We start from the raw sequence: 19,279 nt of genomic DNA on the forward strand, positions 1-19,279 counted from the left end.
AACAATTCCTCTGCAATAACAATTATACATGACCTCCCGGTCAAGGTCAGCAGCTTGTTCCTTTACCACAAAAGTAAAGCCGCCCTCCGAGGACAATGGCACATGAGGAGCGGGGTACATATTTCCTTTTCTTCAATTAAAAAAACCCCAAACGCTTTATATTTACATATTTTTCCATTGAAAAACTGGTCAGTGTGATTACTTGTTTTTAAATAAGTTTCTAATGTGTTGCAAGTTTCAATGTACAAATCCTAGTTAGCGGATTAGGTTTAAGGTGCTGTTGAGGTGAGGATGAACACAGCCCAGGTCCAAGCCTGGCGAATCCCCTGCTTACAAACTGGACTGACTTTCTGGGAGGACCTCTGGGGGTGTTGGGAGAACAGCTTAACACAGGTGGCAGAAAGGGCAAAGTATTTCAGGGGACTCGATTTTGCTTTCAGAGAGCCTGCTGGGCGCCCACACCACCCCCAGGCAGTGTGAGGGCACCTCTGGGTTTGCATGCTTCAAGCTCCTACTGGCCTAAACTATGAAGGGGCATGGCTGCTCTGAGTCCCCTCCTTTGTTGTGGGGTCCCCATGCTGGTGTCTGATTCCTAAAGGCCCTCACTATTGGCTCCCCACTTCGCAAGACCTTCCAACCTTTCTGGATTCTTGGTCCCTAGGTCACACTTGCAAGGCTTTGCTTTAGTGCCCGCTCCTGGCCAGGGCTACATGGACGGTCAAGGGCCAGGGCGGCATCAGTGGCATGTGATGGGTCCCAGGGGGAGATCTTCTCTTCTGACACACTTGCTCTGCGGTGGCAGCACCTGTGGGAGTGTTCCTGAGGTGGGCTTGAAGAGGAGCTGTGGGTGGGGATGGGGCGGGTTGAAGGCATTCTTGGGGTTGCTGTCTTCAAACTCTCCAGTGCACAACGTCCCCTGGGGAACGCAGGCTGTGTCTGCATCAGTGGGGGCATCAGGAAAGTGCATAGGGCATTATTCTGGAGGAGGTATGCGCATGGGCCTGGGAGAATGAGCTGTTTTACCCACGATCCCAAACTGGTCAGATCTGAAACCAAGAAGTCCGGAGTCCGGTGGAGGGGGGGGGTAGGGTGGGGTTTGGGGGGGAAACAGGCTTGGTGACTAGGGGGAAGGAAACCGGCTGTTTCCAAGTGCTCTGAACTGAAAGACATCGAATGGGTCAGACGGTAATGGACGGGGAAGAAACGTTCTTAGACCAAGTGTTGTGCCAGAACCACCAGGGGAAGGCTTTAGGTAGTGGACAGACAGTGCCTTGGGGCCCGGAGGCTAGAGTTCAAGGCTGGCCCATCCTGATTAAGAGTCTTATTTGCATCCCTGGCCCTCACTGAACTTCCTTATGTCTCAGTGGAGGCTGGGTGGGCCAGGGCATTTCAACACTATGCCTGCAAGATTCCTCTGCACCCAGACACCCCTGCAGGGAGGGCACTGCAGTCTAACACTCATTTCTTCCCTGGGCACCACCCATCACGAACCTCCTCTTTGCTGGGAAAGTGACCAATCCCCAACTAGGCTCCTGTTCAGACCCTCTCCCAGAGGTTAAAGGCTAGTTATTAAGGCAGTTTAAGAAATGGACATTCCTCTCGCTCCTCGGATCCTTCCTGTCTTCTGCTAGCGCCAACGCAGCAGAGAAGGGCTGAAGGGGTGCTGGAGGTGCAGGGACAGGTGGCCCCTCCTGTCAGGCCCGGTTTTTCGCGGGAGGCCTTCCACTCGGCCCCCCTCCACCCTCACCACCTCTCTTTGGAAAAGGCCTCAGTCTGCACGAGATCGCCAGGGTGCTCAGTGATGCACGCGCCGTTGAGGTCGCCCAGTTTATTGTCCGGCAGGTCTTCGGGCTTGGTGCACAGTTTCAGGGCGCGGGAGATGAACACGTCCAGGTCGAACTGGGGGCTGGCGCCCCCGTCGATGGGGGCCAGGCGGCCGGGCGGAGAGGCTGACAGGCGGTGCTCCGGGCCGTCCGGGGGCGGGCTGGCGCGCTCCGGGCCGCCCTGCGTGCTCTTGACCCACTGCGCGATCTCTAGGAAGAGGCTGGCCGGCTCCTCCTCGCGCGCGCCGGGCTCGGCCGCCACCGCGGCGCTGGGGGCGCGCCGGCCGCCTGCTTCCAGTGCGACAGGTCCAGGATGAGCTTGGGCTCCGAGTAGTGGTGAGGCTTGTTGTCGCGCCACAGCAGCTTGTCCAGGTAGGAGGGCGACCCCACCTTGTAGTCGCAGGAGCGCCCGTAGTCGGCCTCGAAGGCGCGCTCCATGGACGAGTGTGACTGCTCCAAGAAGCGCTCGGAGCTGCTCTGCGAGTCCTTGCCCGGGTCCACCTGCACGTCCTCGGCCAGGGGCGCGGAGCCCGCGCGCGGGTCGCGCTGCACCTCGCTCACGTCCTGGCACCGATCAGGTCGCCACTCTAGGTCCGACGACAGGCTCACCGGGTACCTGCAAGGGGACAGACGTAAGGGAGATTGGATTTCCCAAGCCCAGTGGCTTCGCAGAGTGAGCTAAGCCCCCTCACCCCGTCTGCCACCCAGAAGGGGTGGTGGAGGTGCAGGGACAGGTGGTTGGATTAACCCTTGGATTAACAGGGACTGCTTGGATTAACCCTTGTGTCTCTTAGCATTCAATCAATACCCTACACACGTTTCTTGTGCGCTTACTATGTGCCCAGCACTTTTCTAGGCATCACCCAACACAACAATGAACTAAGCAACAAAATCTCTGCCCTGGTGGAACTTACTTTCTAAGGCGCACCTATGCAGAGCTCCTCAAACTTTGATGTACACACAAATCACCTGGGGGTGGGGGTGTCTTGCTACAATATGGATCTTACTAAAAAGCAGATCTTGATCCAGGAGATCTGAGATGGGGTGTGGGACTTTGCATTTGTAACAGGCTCGCAGGCGATGTTGATGCCGCTGGTCCTTAGCCCACATTTTGAGGAGCAAGGCCCTAATGAATGCTTCTCAGCTCTGCCTCAGGTTAGAATCACCTGGGGGAGTTAAAAATAAAATTCCACGCCTGCCCCACACCCCCAATTCTGATTCAATAGGTCGGGGCCTGAGGTCTGGGCAGGAGGGAGATGACCCCTTCAGTAGAGACCAGAGGTCCTTGGAATTCTGCTTTCAATCAACTGTCCTGCAGCCTCAGAGGATGAAGTCAGGTAGCAAAGAGCAAGAAGGGCAAGCGGGTAGCTGTCAACTCAGGGTGAGCGCTCCGTCCTGTGCCATGTGCTTCCTGCAGAACCACTGACAGGGACACAGGGAGCACAGAGGCGCAGCAGTCAGCTGTTCCCAGAACAGCAGGCCCGGTGCTCACACATGGAAACTGACACAGCAAGGACAGGCAGGTTTGGCTGTGAAGGGGCAGGTGGCCAGCGGCAGTTCCATAATGTGGTTTGTAAGGTGGGCACTGCCGCCCTCCCAGAGCAGGGGTCACTCCAAGAGGTGAACTCTGTCTCTTCCCATGAGGGTCCTCGAAACTGCTGAGACTTAACCTTGGATGCCACACACCACCTTGATAGCAATTGTGTGAGTTTGTAGTACAGAAGAGGACACTGGTGTTCAGGGGTTGAGCAGTTTGCCCAAAGCAACAGAGGTTTGTCATCACCCTTGTCATCCTCCCTGTGCAGGTGTGATGGGGAAGGGCAGGGGTGGACTTGTGCCAGGTTTGGAAGTGGTCAGAGTTGCTGGGCAGCAACCAAGGAACCCCTGCCATGGTTCTTCATGGCACCAATCCTATGCCACAGCCTTAGTAAGCACAGGATGGACTTTGCTGAGCTAATGCTCTGTACCCCCAAATGCTGTGGAATGGATGGGGAGAGGCTGCAGGGACCACAGTCGAGGGCAGACTGAGCAAGGAGGAAGCAGAAGAGAGTTTCATTAATTTCTATTTGCTGACAACTCTTGATAACCACAATCGACAACAAACCAACAAACCAGTCCAAAAATAGCCACAATGCACTGGCCCTCCTCCTTTGGTGCTTCATTAATCTGAAGCCCATCATCTGTCATATGACTAAAAAAGGAGAAATTGCTCATCTGCCACTTATATAACTAGCTGTCACATTCCCACAACAGCGGGGCTCCCACTTATGCCCCTGAGAACCCTAGTTGCTAAGTCCTTGACTCCTATTTCTAAACTGAGCAGCTATCAGCCTCCCCTCCAAGGATTAGCAGATGGTGCTGTCCAAATGTTTAGCTGTCTGATCTAAGAACATCAAAGCAGGAAGGGACCGAATTATGTGCCTACATGGATATTGTTAAAAAAGCATATCTTCATCCAACTCTGATCCACTGGTAGTAACTTCCAGGGACACTGTTGGGCTTGAGCCCAGTTTAGCAGAAATGAGTGTTTTGATTGTTCAGCAGTATGTGATGTGGATACAGATCAGGGAAGGATCCACATGGGCTGGGTGTTAGCTGTGTGACTCAATGCCCCATCTCTAACCTCTCTGAGCTGTAGCTTCCTCATGTGAGTGGCAATAGTAATAGTAGTAGTGATACTAATAATGGCTCCTCCTTTAACAGCACTCTCAGGAGGTACAAATGATGAGAATCATAGCAAAGTATTGTGTTGTGGTAAATTCTGCATTGTTTTCTTGCTTTGCATTGCTGCAGTTTATTTTTCAAGGGCAAATTCCCAGCCTGCTAGAACAGCACTCCTGCAGTAGGTCCTCATTAAATGTTTTTCCAGCATTGTATAGTCTGTGTTCAGTACACTCAGGTGGGGAGGAAGCCTGGTGGAGGCTGGATTGCACAAAGGACCCACACGTGCAAGACATGGCTGGTCATACTGCGAGTGCGTGGGGACAGGAGAGAGACAGGCAGGGAGCTAAGTTGTGGATTGTGCCCAGAGACAGAGGGAAGGGGCATGGAGGATCTGAGGCAGCACAGAAGTGGAAGGACAAGCATGTGGGCTCTGGATGGCAGGGCTGGGTGCCCCTGAAGCCACACCTGTCCCAGTTGGAGAGCTGGCTCTGGTTGGCGGCCATCAGCAGGATGTCGTCAATCTCATCCTCAATGCGGAAGGGGTGCTGCGAGGTGGGCTCGTCCTCGGGGCAGGAGTAAGGGCTCATGTAGGGGTGCTGCAGCGCCATCTCGGCTGTCAGACGATCCATGGGGTTAAAGGTCAGGATTTTCTCCAGAAAGTCAATGGCTGTGGGAGCAGAGCAGACAGGAAGGTCATTTGTTGCCCCTGCCAAGCTGAGAACACGTCTCCCTGCACAGTGACATTCCCAGGTGTTTGTACTTCTCTGTCTGACAAAGGGTCATAGCCGTTTCTCTCCCATAACACTCACTGCAATCCAGTGACAAGTGCAGAGCAGCGACTGCCTCTTGACTTCACAAGTGAGCAGAGGCCCAGAGGTTGCTATGGGTTACTCTACTGTAGGTTGGATTTCTCCAGAACAAGGATTGGGGTGTAGGTGGTTTATGTGGCAGTGACCCCAGGAAGCACAGGTAGGGGAGTGGGGAAGAAGCCACCAGAAAATGTGCCAATGAGCTGGCTCCTCTTGTGGGTACCTGGGGTTCAGTCCATTGGGGTTCCCCAGGAGACAGTGTGGGGCAAACACTAGAGGTGGTTCTACTTGGTGGGAGGGAACCTGGGATGTCTCCACACTCACCCCCATTCGTCATCAGTTGAGTGCTGCTGGGGTGGGCAGGGGAATCTGTCCTTCCAGGAGCTGGCAGTAAGAAGACTCAGTGAGACCCTCCCCCGGAGGTGAGGGTGTGGGGCAGGGCCTGACAGCCCAGGGCTCTCCTACCATCCTTGGTCCCCGAAAGTTTGACAAACAAAGGCAGGCAGGCTTGTTATTCAAAATACCAAACAGGCTGTGCTCCCCTGCTGTGTGGGGCAGTGACCACTTAGTGGCTAAGTGGGCAGTCCTGGGCAGCTAGGTCCTGGGGATGGGCAGGGACACCTGGAGGCCTTGGGCAGTGGCTCTGTGCTAAGCAGCAGGAAAGCACGTCAAGACTTCAGCTGCAGTCGGGTTTTATGGATATGTGCTAGCTGGACAGCAGTTCTGCCAACAGGTAACGGTGCCCTTTTCCTGAGGAGGGGTGGGGGCACCCTTTGAGCTCAGCCTTGGGTTATCTCAGGGCAAGGTCCAGCCTGGAGATTTTTATTACTTCTCAGCACTGGGGGTTCCTCTTTTAAATCGTGACTTGACTAATCCTGGACAGCCCCATGCAGCTGACTTTCTCCTCGGAGGGACTCTGGGTGAAACCCAGCATGCACCATTTCCTTGCTCCTCACACCGCCCTGGACCTCTTTGCAGGAAAATTCATCAATGATTCAAGAAATCAATGGATTTTGAAGGTTAGTGCCTCCCAGGAGGACACGGTGATGCTTCGTAATCTTAGACAGAAAGATCAGTTGAGTAGAGTTACTCTGATCATCCCCCAAAGCTCCGGGAGCTTAGAGGGTGCTTCTGGGCTGCAGACTTGAAAGAGTTTCAGCCTCCCAGATCCCAGGACTGGGGAGCACTCTGGTGCGGGGGGAGCTCTGCATGGCTGCCAAGCCTTTCCCTCCTCGGGCCTGGCCCCTGCCCCCCCATCAGCCCCACCTAGTATACTGAACCCGCTGACAAGGGAACGAGAGCATGAGCGCTCTAAACACTGGCGGGCAGCATCGGCATTATCGTCATTATTAAGAAATGACCCAGTGAAACTGGAAGTCAGAAACAGCCAACACCCAGGGGCCCTGACCCCAATAAGGATAAGAATGTCCTCCACCCGAGCCGGGCTCTGCCCTCTGGGCCCCCCACTTAGCCTGCTCTCCCTTCTCCATGATTGCCACTGTCATGTCCCAGGCAGCTGTCATGTCCCTGCAAGCCCCTGTCTGCTGGCACCAACATCCCCCAGCCTCTCTTGCACTTAGATGTGGCTGTGTGACTGGTGCCAGTGGAAGTGGGGGTGGAAGTGATGTGTGTACCCCACTTCCAGGCCTGACCCATAAAATCCTCCTGCAAGGGCCTCTGCTCTCTTCTCCTGGCTTGGTTGCCAGTTGGTGCCCAGGGGGACCCTGAAAGCTATGTGTTGAAGATGGCAGACCCTCTGACACCCAGAGCCCAGGGCAGATCCCCCAGGTTACCCCATTTTGTTGGGACTTGAGGAGTGAGTACACTGCTAGTGGGGTAAGCCTGGAGATTCCAAGTTTTTCTGCCACAGTACTAGCTTTATTTTAACTCATAAAATCACCTTACACCCCCGACCCCCAAGTCCTTTTCTCTGGGCTCAACCTCCTCGGTTGTTTTTAAGGCATTTCTAATACAATGAGGCTTCTGTGTAACCTCATCACCTTCCTGTGGCCCAGTGGATTCCAAGCTGGACTCCTCTGGTGCCCAGGGGTTCTGGGGTCAAAGGCCTGGGATAAATGGTCATTTCACAGCCTCTCTGCAGCATGGTGGGGGTGCATGACCAGGTTCTGGCCAACAGGGAGCAGAAAGAGATGCACGAATTCTGGCTCATGACCTTAAGGGCAAGGGGCCCTGTGCTCCTCCCCCACCTTCCTCCAGAGGTGAGGACAACACCCTAAGATGGCAGAACAGACTGAAGGGGCTTGGCCCCCACACAGCTTTGCAGAGCAGGCCACCCTTGTCAGGTGACTGTCTGCTTTGGGATGGTCAGATGAGCGAGAAAGAAATGTCTTGCTTCTTTCTTAAATAACAAACCTTATTGGCGCCATCGAGAATTTGGCTGAACCTAAATTTGACCACATGGATTTGTTTCCTAAGGAAGTTTCTGGGAGGTAGGCGGCCTGGGGAGCAGATACCACCTAAGATGAAGGAGCAACTCTCCCAGGCCAAGGTTAGTTCTGTTTTACTTACTCCTCACAATGACATGTGTTACTACACCCATCATATAGTTAGGGAAACTGAGGCAGAGGGAAGGCAGGAACTGTGTTCACAGCCAAACGGCCAGCCAGGTGGAACTGGGCACAGAAGCTGAGTCTGGCTTTGCACAATAAACCTCCCATCCTCTATCTACACCAGGCCCGCCAAGGGCCAAAAAGTAAAGGAAGGCAAAGGAGGACAGGGAGGAAGATGATAGGGAAAAGGAAGCAAAACTGGGGGCTAGAATATGGGGGCCAATAAGGACCGCCCTGAGGGCTCTCTGATGGGCAGACTCCAGAGGCCTGGCGGTAACCAGGGCAAATGAGTTGAGGGACGACGCTTGGTGCTTGGTCCTTTTGAAAGGAGGTGGCCTACGGAGCTCTCCTGCCCCTCCCCCGCACAGCCGAGGTGACGCCAAGGGCCAGCTCCGGGTGCTGGCCTGCCTCGCAGGCTCGGGTACCTTCGCTGTTCACTTCGGGGAGCAGCTTGCGCAGTGGCCTCTTCACCTCCCAGGTGCTGCTGACGAAGGACGGCATCACCCTGAGCAGCTCGTCCTTGTCCTCCTCCCGGATCACAGGGATGGTCTCGAGGATGAGCTGCATCTGCTCCAGCTCGTGAGCCCCTGGGAAGGCAGACGCCAGATGGTTTAGTGTGTTGCCCAAGTGACTGGGGTGTGCGAAGGCCTGACAGTAGCATCAGGAGGCCTGGGAAGGGTGACCGAGACAAAGACACAGCAGAGTGGGGACACCCTGGGCTGGGAGTCAGGGGACCAGTTTGCTGGTTTCACTCACTCGCTGTGTGACTGTGGGCAGGTTGCCTGCCATGTCTGGGGCTTGGCTTTGTCAGTGTCTCTGCCTCGGGCTTGGACCAGCGTGACGTAGATTAAAGTGATCACTAAAGTAATGGGAACAGCCTGAGACTCAGACTTTCCAAGCGCTTCTCCCATGTGCCCTCTGCACGTTCTTTACCAGGCTGGGAAGGAAGTGTTCTGAGGGGCAGGAAGAGCCTTCCTTTGTGATTCCAAATTAGGAAGATTCCAATTAGGAGGGAAAAGTCAGGACGGACAAGTTGGGTCTGGGGTGTCTTGAGCACACTGCCTCTGTGCGCCTGCCGGCAGAGGCAGCAGGACGGATATGCCAGGTCTGCGGGAGCAGCGTGGCAGCGCAGCGTGGAGAGAGGCATTCATTCATTCATTCATTCATTCAGTCATTCATTCAGTCACGCATTCATTCTCAACAGTCCTTCACTGCGCGGCTTCTCCCTGCCAAGTATCATGCCGGAGGCTGGTGGAAGCAGCGCTCTCACCCCGCTGTGTTAGGCTGACCTCCGCGGTTTCCCAGCCTCGTTACCTCCATCTTCCCTTGCAGCTGCCATGACCAGGTTAAGTTCTCGTCCGACTCACTCCTTCGTCCAGACGTGCCCGGACTCACCCAGCTACCCCGCCTGCTCTCCCCTTCCCTCTGGTGCCCCCGGGGTTCCAGCCTTAGAGCGTGTCCCCCGGGTCCCTTTCACCAAGGTCCCTTTCACCTCTCCCTGCACTGGGCTCTTGGAGGGGCGTTCCAGGACTATGGGAGCCCCTTGAGAGGTCCCCTTTCCAACTGAGCACAGGACTAACTGCCCCCAGTGGCAGGGAGAGAGAAGGAAGAGGCTGAAAATGTGGGGTGGGCGTTTGCAATGATGAATGTGTTGGAATGCAAGGGGTGACTTGATTTTCGGGTTCTGTGCTCCAAAGGCTACTCTTAGCCTTGCCAGTATTTTCCAAGAGATGGTAATAAAGTACTTCCCAAGAGATGATAATAAAGGGCTTCCAAGTGGTGCTGTGAAAGCACAGGAGTAATTTCGAGGGAAAGACGAGCACGCTTCGCGGTTAGCACGCGTCTCTGCGCCCAGCCCTCCCCTTGCACAGAACATCAGCGGAGAAGGAGGACGGCGTGACAGACACTCACCTGCAAAGAGCATCCTGCCTGTCAGCATCTCCGCCAGGATGCAGCCAGCGGCCCACATGTCGATGGCTTTGGTGTAGTTGTTAGGGGACAGGAGCAGGCGCGGTGAGCGGTACCACTTTGTTACCAAGCCTTCAGACAGATAACCCTGGAAGACAGAACCCCTGGTTCTGATGAGCAGCCATCTGCAGAGCGCCTCCCTCCCGTGCCTCTTCACGTGGAGACAGAGCCCCCTTCTGGACCCCTTTCACCGTCCATCCTTACCCGTTGATCATGCAGGCGCATAACAGCGGTCTGGCTAGAGAGGCTAGAGAGGGTTGTGGAGCTCAAAGGCTCTGGTGGGGGAATCTTATGAGGTCTGGGAATTCTGTATAGAAAGAGATAAAGGATTCAAGGATCCACTATTTTTGAAGGAATGCTTTCCCACTCCACTGGCGGTAGTAAGAAGGTGGGTAACTAGGAGTCAAACCCAAGCTCACCACCTCCACCAACAGAGTAATGCCGAGACACTGGACCTGCATTTATCCAGTGACCGCATTGCAGAAATAGCTGTACATTTGCAACTAGCCAGTTGTGCCGGTGCTGGTGAGGTGAATGAATGCTCGATGCCAGGCTCCGAGCCTGTGCTAAGAACAGGTAAGCCCGGCTTCCTAATGAGTGCAGGTCAGGGGTCCAGGGAAGCAGTTGTCATGACAGAGTGGACACAGCTTTGGTTGGCCTGGAGGATTCTTTTTGGGAGATCAATGCTTTAGCTGATTCCAGCTACTGTTCAATGATTTGTGCTCTGGGATGGAATCCCTTGCTGTAGCATATGGTGGAGGCTGGGGTGAGGTTGGCGGACTATCAGGTAGACAGGGAGGGGTGGGCGGGTGAGTGGGCATGGGCAGGGCAAGCTGTCTGCAGGATGGCAGGCCCCGTGTAAGGCTCTCTGCTCTGAGGACACGGGCACCGCAGCTCCCCGGGGCCACACTCTGCGCAAGAGGAGAGTGGAGTTGCCCCTCCCCGAGTGTCCCTGTGCCGCTGCCCCCTGTCCTGTGGTGTTCCTATTCAGGTGGGTCCAGAGGCACCCCTGGGAGGCATTTACTATGGTTTCCTGTCTAGACCTTATAGTAGGCGCCTTCAGGCCTTGTTCAGCCGTTGCTCCAACCCATTTTGTTACCTTTCAGATTCAGGTACAGCCAACTTTGAAAGCTTCCAAGGTGTTTGGGAAATAATCTAGCAGCAGCTGCCCCAGGAAGAGGATTATTAGGGGACCCCAAATGCAGAGGGAAGAAAGTATAATGAAAGCTCTGTGTGTTCTCTTTGCAGAGGGAGCAGGGGAGCCCACACTCAGCCCGGCTCTCTGCCAGGGAGCTCAGAGAAGCCTTGTTCAGACTCACCCCAGAGTGGGGCACCCATGGCCGCTCCAGCGGCCGGCACCTGGGGGTCGGGGAGGTCCAGTTGTATTCGGCCTGCCCTCTCCATGACTCTGCCCATCCTGAGTCTGGTTGGTTGTGTCTGGGAGTCAGGAGGCTGGGGAGGAGGTGTGACTCCATAAACCTTCTACTCACCCTTTACTGGCAATGTGCTCCTGGACCCTCGCAGGGATGGGGTGAATTTAAATGCAGACAACATTTAAAGTCCAGTCAGCTGTAGCCCTGTGCTCCTGTTGTTGTTGTTGGTGGTAAGGGTGTTGCTGGGGGTTGTTGTTGGGGGTGCGGTGATGGTGGCCTTGGTAGGGATATTGTGGTTATTGTCAGTGTTGTTGGGGGTGTTGGGGGATGCGGTGGTGTTAGTGCTTGTGTTATTGGCATTGGTGGAGGTGTGTTGGTGCGGGGGGTTTTGGTGGGGGATGACAGAGTGGAAAGGGTTGTTTCTTGCCTCCCACTAAATGGCTGTTCTAGGCCAGGGTTGGCGGGGCTCAGACAGGCTCACTGTCTGGATCAGAAGTATCTGGCTTGTATCCCAAAGCCCAACACATGTCTCCTCTATGTGACAAAAATGAGGATGGATAAGATCTTCAAAGAGCAAGTAACAAGGTTAGAGATGAAATGTTCACTACGCAACGATGATTACGATCAGTACTTATGCAGGGTTTGCTCTGTGCTGGGCCCTGTGTTCGCACTTTCCATGAATCCACTCAGGCATCCTTCCATCAGCCTTTGTGTGCAGGCTCTTCGAGGGCAGTAACGTGGCTTGCCCAAGGTCACAAGGCTGGGAGTGGTGGAGGGTGTCCAGCCCACAGCCATACTAGAGTATGTCCGCTGCTGACCTCCACCGTCATGCCTTGCGCCACAGTGGACGGTAAGCAGCCAGGAGCAGGCAGGGAAATTTGCACAGAATGTGGATGGGAGATATTTTGTCCTGAGGTGGGTCGGCAAAGGCTTCATGGAGGTGAGGTCTGAGTTGGTCTTAATGGAAGGGGACACCTTAGAGAGCTGGACTGGGGGACATTCAAGGTAGAGGTGGTGCTAGGAAGCCAGAGTGAGTGAAGTCAGGGGGGTAGGATTGTGCTTAGGGGACAGAGAGATGCCTGAGCATACAAAGGGAAGGGGCTGTGAGTCAGTGGTCCCTAAGAACCCCCTGCAGCAGAATCAGGGAAAGTGCTTGTGAAAAGTGCAGACTGCCCAAATTTATGGGCCTGGAGGCCTCTGACCTTCATCTTGAAGGAGCTTGTACCTATACCCGCTCCCAGTTTGAGGAGCCCAGGAAGAACACAGGAGTTTGGAGAGTTGCCCAGTGGGGAAGGAGGGGTGGTAGGGAGCCCGGGATTAGGAAGGGCCACCTGCCTCTCTGCTTTTCTCCTTAGTCCAGGGCAGGCCTGCATCTGTGGGGAGCCCTGCTGATTCCTCCTAGTGGGTGGGGTGTGCCTGGAACAAAGTGATTGCAGGCTCTGCACTCCTCGTCACTCCCGCCTGGAGACGCTTGCAAGCTGGACTGGCAGCAAACACGCTGCTGCTCTCTGGACAACAGGGGTTCATGGGCTCAGGAAGGCCTTGGGAAGGCCCCTGGGCAGCATGTGTCCTTGGAAGGGAGTAGGATGCCCAGATGCACCCCTGCCCAAAGTTGGAGGAATTAGGTCAAGGGCAAAGGAAAGCGGGCTATGGAGAAGTGACACATTCAGCCTTCGGCGGGAGTGGGGCTATTGTGTAGATGCTGTGATCTTGCGGAGGTGCAAGTCCCCAGGAACCCTCCTGCTGCACGTGTCCTGGCGTCAACGGCATGTCACAGAGAAAGGGAAAGGCCAGGCACGTTTAGTCTGCACAACATGGGCACTGGGCTTCTGAGAGTTGCCTGCAGGCTACTGCAAGGCTGTCGGGTGGACGGGGACTGAGCTTGTTCTTGGAGGCTCTGGGCACAGAGGAGAGCCAAAGAAGGAGCCGGATTCTGTGCCTGTGGTGATGGCTCACACTCACCGACTACTCAAACTGCTCTACCCTATGCTGATTAACTCATTTCATCCTCACAACGCCGCGAGGTAGGAATTCTCATTATAGTAATTTTCCAGTAAGGAAATGGAGGCACAGCAAGGGTTAGCAACCCCTCCAGGGTCACACAGGCTTAAATGGCGTAAGTGGGACGCAGCTTCAGGCGGTGCAACGCAGCACCTTGGGTCTGAACAGGAGGCTCAGCTGCCTTTCACCACAGAGCCCTCTAAAGCCACCAGGGCTGTCCAAAAGGGGACTGGGCTCTCAGACAGGCAGACACATCCAAGCACAGACTGGATAACCTCATGGAGAGATGTGCCAACACCACCTCCCCTCCTGGGAGGTGCCCCAGAGCCCAGGATCATAAATCTTGGCATGCACTCCAACACTGGGGCACCCAACATCTTATTTCAATCTGATTTAATGCAGATTTCATTTCACCAGGGAACAAGGTGACACCAGTGTGCAGGCCACAGCACCGCACTTGCGCCAGCAACGCCCAAGGTGGTATTTACTATCCTGCACTGTCCTGAAGGTTTGTGATTTGCCTTGTTCACAGTCCAGGCAGTTTTCTCCACCTGAACAGGAGCCTGACCTATAACAGGGGTTAATTCTTTGTGTTACAGACACTCATCAAAAGCTCACTTAGAAAAGCAACACCCTCCTAGAGGCCCAGTTTAAGCAGAAATAATATGGCCTCCCTCAGCAGTCTTCTCCCTCTGAAGGTATAATTCCTGTCTGTGCCAATATCTGTATCAGGCATTTTAGAAGCCTTTTTAAAAAAGAAATAACACCACAGCCAAATAGCCTTTCTCATTGCTGACTCCAAGCTCATTCTATTAAACTCATTTCCATGAAAATACGCAGCAGGGAATCTCTCAAGCTGAGGGAAGGAACACAATCTTAAAAGCCCAGCACACTCCACAATCTTTGGCAAGTCATTGGTACATTCCATTTATGCAGCTGAAACACACACGGTGAAGAAAGAGTACAGTTAAATGAGCTGTGCTGGGTTTTCAGTAAATTTTCAGACAGCCTAAATGCTGCTAATGCTGCCCCCTTCCCCAGGGTTGCCTCTTCCCCAGCCCATGCTCCTGGGGATCCTGTCCAGTGAAACCCACCCACTTGTCCCTGGTTTCCATGGAAATCAACCAAAAGCTCAGTTAAGTTCCTATAGCCTACAGATTCCATGTGTTCACTTTTAACTTTAAAAAATGATGATAGAACAGCTTTTTAAAAAATAATTTACTGTCATCCCTTAGTATCCAGGGGGACTGGTTCCAAGCGCCCCAACCCCATGAGCCATGAGAATATTAATCCAAAGTCCCTTATACAGAATGGCAAAGTATTGCATGTAACCTCCACACAGCCTCCCACAAGCTTTAAATCATCGCTGGATTACTGATAGCCTCTAGTACCATGTGCATGCTATGCAAATAGTTGTTACATGGCATTGTCTGGCAGTGATGCCAAGGAAAGATGTCTGTCTTTGCTCAGGACAGAATAAGCACCACAGGCCTGACTGTGCAGTATGGGTTTTCTCTGTGGTTGGTTGAATCAGGCCACATGAGACTTGGGGATACAGTGGAATGGTTAGATTTTTAATTGTGATAAAATAGGCATAACATAAAATTCACCATCTTCAGTGTACAGTTTAGTGGCATTAAGTACATTCATATTGTTGTGTAATCATCACCACATCTGTCTCCAGACTCTTCATCTTGCAAGACGGAGGCTGTACCCATGAAACAAGTCCCCAGGACCCCAACCCCTCCCCAGTAGCCACCCTCTGCTTTCTGTCTCAATGAATTTGCTACTCCAGGTCGCTGGCATAAGTGAGTCATATGGTACATGTCTACTTGTGACCGGCTTATTTCACTCAGCATAAATATACTTCCTCTTTCTTTTAAAAAGCAGGAAAGTGGAAGTGATGGAGTTGGCCCTTTTTTTTTTTAAAGCTCTTTCTTGAAATGAGGTTGTTTTCTATTTCAACTGGAGCACACATTCACAGATGAGAGCTTTGGATATTATCCTCAGGGGATCCAATCTGGAGCTCTGCATTCCTCTACAGTTCAAAGTCATGGCAGAATGGTTTGCTTGTTAGGAGTTGCAACAGGATCACCAGCACTGTTACCACCATCCTTGCCAGGACCTGGTGTTGGATGGTTAGAGACATGAATAAAGGAAGGCTCTGGCCTCAGTTTCCCCATCTGTTTGAGCTGGCGCTCTCCAAGTTTCCCTCTGTGGGGCACTAGTGTCCAAGGATACGGCACCACACCAACAGCCATCCTTTAAGTGAAAGGCCCTGCTGGGCCACAGTGATTAATTTTTAATGGGCTGCTCTGTGAGCAAGTGGCTCTTTTTAGGAAGATGCATTAACTGCCAGGACATAAATAGACATTTGTCTCGCTAACTCTGGCACCAAGAAATCTGGAGGCACCCTGGAGAGGCAGGTCACAAAACTGCTACATATCAGAAGCTCCTGGGCAACTTAAGAAAATCCCCATGCTCAGACCACCCGCCTAAGCAATTACATCTGAGTCTCTGTGAGTGGGAGCCAGGCATTGGCCATTTTTTTAAAAATTATTTTATATATTTTTTACATCATTTTTCATTTTTGCACAATGTATGCATTTTCATCTTGGTTATATTCCCCATACAATTCCCACCCCTCTTATTTTGACCCTAATCCCTTCTCCCCTCCACCCCCGCAGTGTGTCTCTGGTTTATAGTGCTTGTTGATTTTGATTTTTTCTTTATTATAATTAGTTTTTTTCCTGGTCCCTTATTTAAGTTTTCTAAATTCCTGTTATGTGTGAGACCATCCAGTATTTTTCTTTTTCTTTCTGGCTTATTTCGCTGAGCATGATCCCTTCCAGCGCCATCCATGTTGCTGCAAATTGCATGTGTTTATCTTTTTTGATTGCTGAGTAATATTCCATGGTGTATATGCACCACATCTTCTTGATCCAGTCATCTATTTTTGGGCATTTGGGTTGTCTCCATAGCTTAGCTATTGTAAATAGTGCTGCTGTAAACATAGGGGTGCAGGTGCCCTTTGGAATTAATGATTCTGTGTCCTTTGGGTAAATACCTAGGAGTGGAAATGCTGGGTCATATGGAAGCTCCATCTTTAGCAGGTTGAGGAATCTCCACACAGCTTCCACCAGCAGTGCAGGAGAGTTCCTTTTCCTCTGCATCCTCACCAGCATTTGTTGTAGTTTTTTTAATCTGTGCCATTCTCACTGGTGTAAGATGGTATCTCATTGTAGTTTTGATTTGCATTTCCTTGGCCATTTTTAAATCTCCCTAGGTAACCCCAACATGCAGCCATATTTGAGAGCCAGTGTCCTAAAATTCTCTGGCTCACTGGTTTTGGAAGGGTGATACTTTCACGGCCCCCAGTTAGTTCAGGCTTCTGTTTCCAGCTCCGCTCAAGATGCGATGAATCCTGAGTAGCCACAGGGGTCTTCCCCAGAGGCTGACTCATGGGAAATAAAAACTTACTGGCAAATAATCAATAACAATAAAGCTGCCATTTGCTGGGAACTTAATGATATGCAAGGCACTGTGCCAAGTGCTGCTTTATTATTAGTGCATTTAATTATCAGAACGAGCCTACGAACAAAGGATAGAGAGGCGAACAACCTGCCCAAGGGCAAATTAGCTAGTAACTGGCAGAGCTGTGAGCAAAACGGTCCCTGTGATCCGGGACCATGCATTTTAGTAGGAAAGACAGCGGAAGGTATTAGTGCATAACGCGTCTGGTGCAGACAGTGACAGGAGTAAAAATAAAGAGGGGAAGCAGAGCTGATGGTTTGGGTGGGTGATCTGGGGGGGCCTCTGAGATAAGATGGCATTGAGCAGAGACCAGAGAAAATCAAGGGAGTGACCCCAGTGGCCGTGTGGGTGAAGAACTTCAGAGAGGTTGGCCTCTGAGCCCCAGTGTCCCCCAAATGAGGCTACACTCACCTTTCTCCTCCCACAGAGCCAACCTTCACTCTGCTCCCTCATTAATATCCAGGTATAAATAGCTGAGAACATCTTACAGGGGGAGGAACTAACACTTGTTGACTACCCATCACGCACAAGGGATTTTGCCAGCACTGGCTCAGCTGACATCATCACAACCCTGTAAGACAAGTATTTATTTTTCCATTTTCTATCTGGGGAAATTATTGCAGGTCCCCTACCCACCTTGGTTTGGCTAACCTGGCAAGCCTTTGTGTTCCTTCACCCCCTCACCTCTAAATTTACAACTTGAGTAGGGGAGGCCCTACTGGGGGATTGATCTCTCTGCGGTGAGCAGAGCTGGTGCTCACTTAAATAGGCTGCATGAATGGAATAAAAACCTTCAGCTAAAGGAATGACTGATAGGCCCATGCGGGATTTCAGAAACAGCCACCACTAGTCCAGAGGAGATTATCTGGCACTGTGGTGGCCCTGGGAGAATCACAGGCCACAGGACAAGCCTCTAAGATCAAGACAGCTCTCTGAAATCTAGGGGCTTTCTCCGAGGTGGGGTGTGGCTATAGAATCTATTTGGCATTATCTTGATGCACCATTGTGGTAACTTGGGGCTAATCTTGCCCAGGGCCAATCTGGAGGTCAGGCCTGGTGTCTATGGCACCCCCTCCCTCTCTACTCCTCCAAAGAAAGAATATGGATCCCAAAAAACTTCTGAATAATGTACATACTAATCACGAGTATTTGCCAGGTGCTGTCCATAGGCGAGGGAGCAGCTGAGCTCGCCCTGTTTCTTCACGTGATTATGGGGTGGGGAAGTCTACAACACAATGTCTGCAAGTCCCCCAGGAGACAGTTCAGTCCCCAAAGTTCCTCTGCTCCCACACCATCCCCCTAACCAGAGGACCAGAATTCCACCCACCCACCATTCAGCAAAACATGTTCTGAAGAATAAAAGGACCTCCCTTGGGTGTCCCCTGCTCAGAAGGCTCAGGGGTACAAGCCACCAAGTTGCTGAAGATGACTAAGATGGAATCAATAGACTAAGAAAAGTACAGAAAGTACGTTTCTCTACACGTCATTGTCTTGCATTTTCCCATTGATGCAGGGTCAGGTGTAACTTAGAAGGGTGTGGCAGGTGTTAGAGGTTCCAGGTGGCTTAATTACACAATGGCACTGGGAGGGGCTGGCACTGGGCCCAAGAGAGCTTACCAAGAGTTAGCGTCCCACTCTCACAGGGCAGGGGCAGATTCCCGATGAAGTCCAGGAGTCTGGGAAAGAGGCACTGGTCCCTGTGGGGCCCCTGCAGTGGGAAGCCTCTGGACCAGGGCCTGTGGACGCAGCTGCCTACAGACAGTGGTAGAAGGAGGCAGGCAATCCCTGCTACCTCTGACCTTGGCTGGCTGCCTCTCCTGGAGTTGGCAATCGCACCTAGAGTCACTGCCTTTCGTTAAAGCAGTTTTTCTGAAATGGGTTCATGTCGCAAAGATACTAATGGGGGAGGTAAGGGTGAATGGACAAACACCCTTGGGACAGGTTGGCAGCCACCAACATGTTTACTTATACAGACCCAGGGCCTCCTAGACCCTGATTTAGGATGCAAGGCTCCCACACGTCTGGTCCCCAAAGTTCCTCTGCTCACACACACGTCTGTGTCCACCTAACAATATTTTTCCCCAGGAGACCCAATGTTTCTCTGGGGACAGTGACCTGTTGGCCCACTGTCTTCTGTTAGATCAGCCAGGCTGTGTGTCATTAAGGCTCAGCTGAAGCTGCTCTGTCGGTCACAAGCTTCCCCGCTGATCTCTGAGGCCCCTCTGGGCAGGGTATTTGGACCTAATGTGTCTTCTGGGGCCTGGAGGCTTGAAGAAGCTGAAGACTACAAAAGCCTTTAGCAAAGTCAGTTACCCTCAATTTAGAGGCTCCGGTCCAGAGAATAAGAAACAGGGACATTTGGGCAGGGGAAGGGCATCTGGGCAAGGTAGGTAGGGCGGTAAGAAGCTCTGAGGCCCCCTCGCACCAGGCAAGCCTGCAGAGATAGAGGGGGCTGCAGGGATAGAGAGGAGCATGACAGAAAGGCTCGGAGACCAGCCCCAACCCCTTCCAGTGCTGCTTCTGTCGAGTTGGAACTC

General features: G+C 52.6%; 1 protein-coding gene across 1 annotated transcript in view; it reads right to left on the minus strand.

The window, feature by feature from the left end:
• Window positions 1–1,087: 1,087 nt before the first annotated feature.
• Window positions 1,088–19,279, minus strand: part of MAPK4 (mitogen-activated protein kinase 4) — a 123,617-nt gene continuing 105,425 nt past the window's right edge. Inside the window, 5 exon segments of the mRNA XM_054694044.1 lie at window positions 1,088–2,093; window positions 2,096–2,439; window positions 4,953–5,154; window positions 8,292–8,453; window positions 9,778–9,922. Of these exon segments, the coding sequence (XP_054550019.1) occupies window positions 1,744–2,093; window positions 2,096–2,439; window positions 4,953–5,154; window positions 8,292–8,453; window positions 9,778–9,922 (1,203 nt within the window). The 3' untranslated portion in view covers window positions 1,088–1,743.

Source organism: Talpa occidentalis, unplaced genomic scaffold (genome assembly GCF_014898055.3).
Source record: "Talpa occidentalis isolate TD23 unplaced genomic scaffold, MPIMG_talOcc4v2.1 talOcc4.13, whole genome shotgun sequence".
Classification (NCBI taxonomy): Eukaryota; Metazoa; Chordata; class Mammalia; order Eulipotyphla; family Talpidae; genus Talpa; species Talpa occidentalis.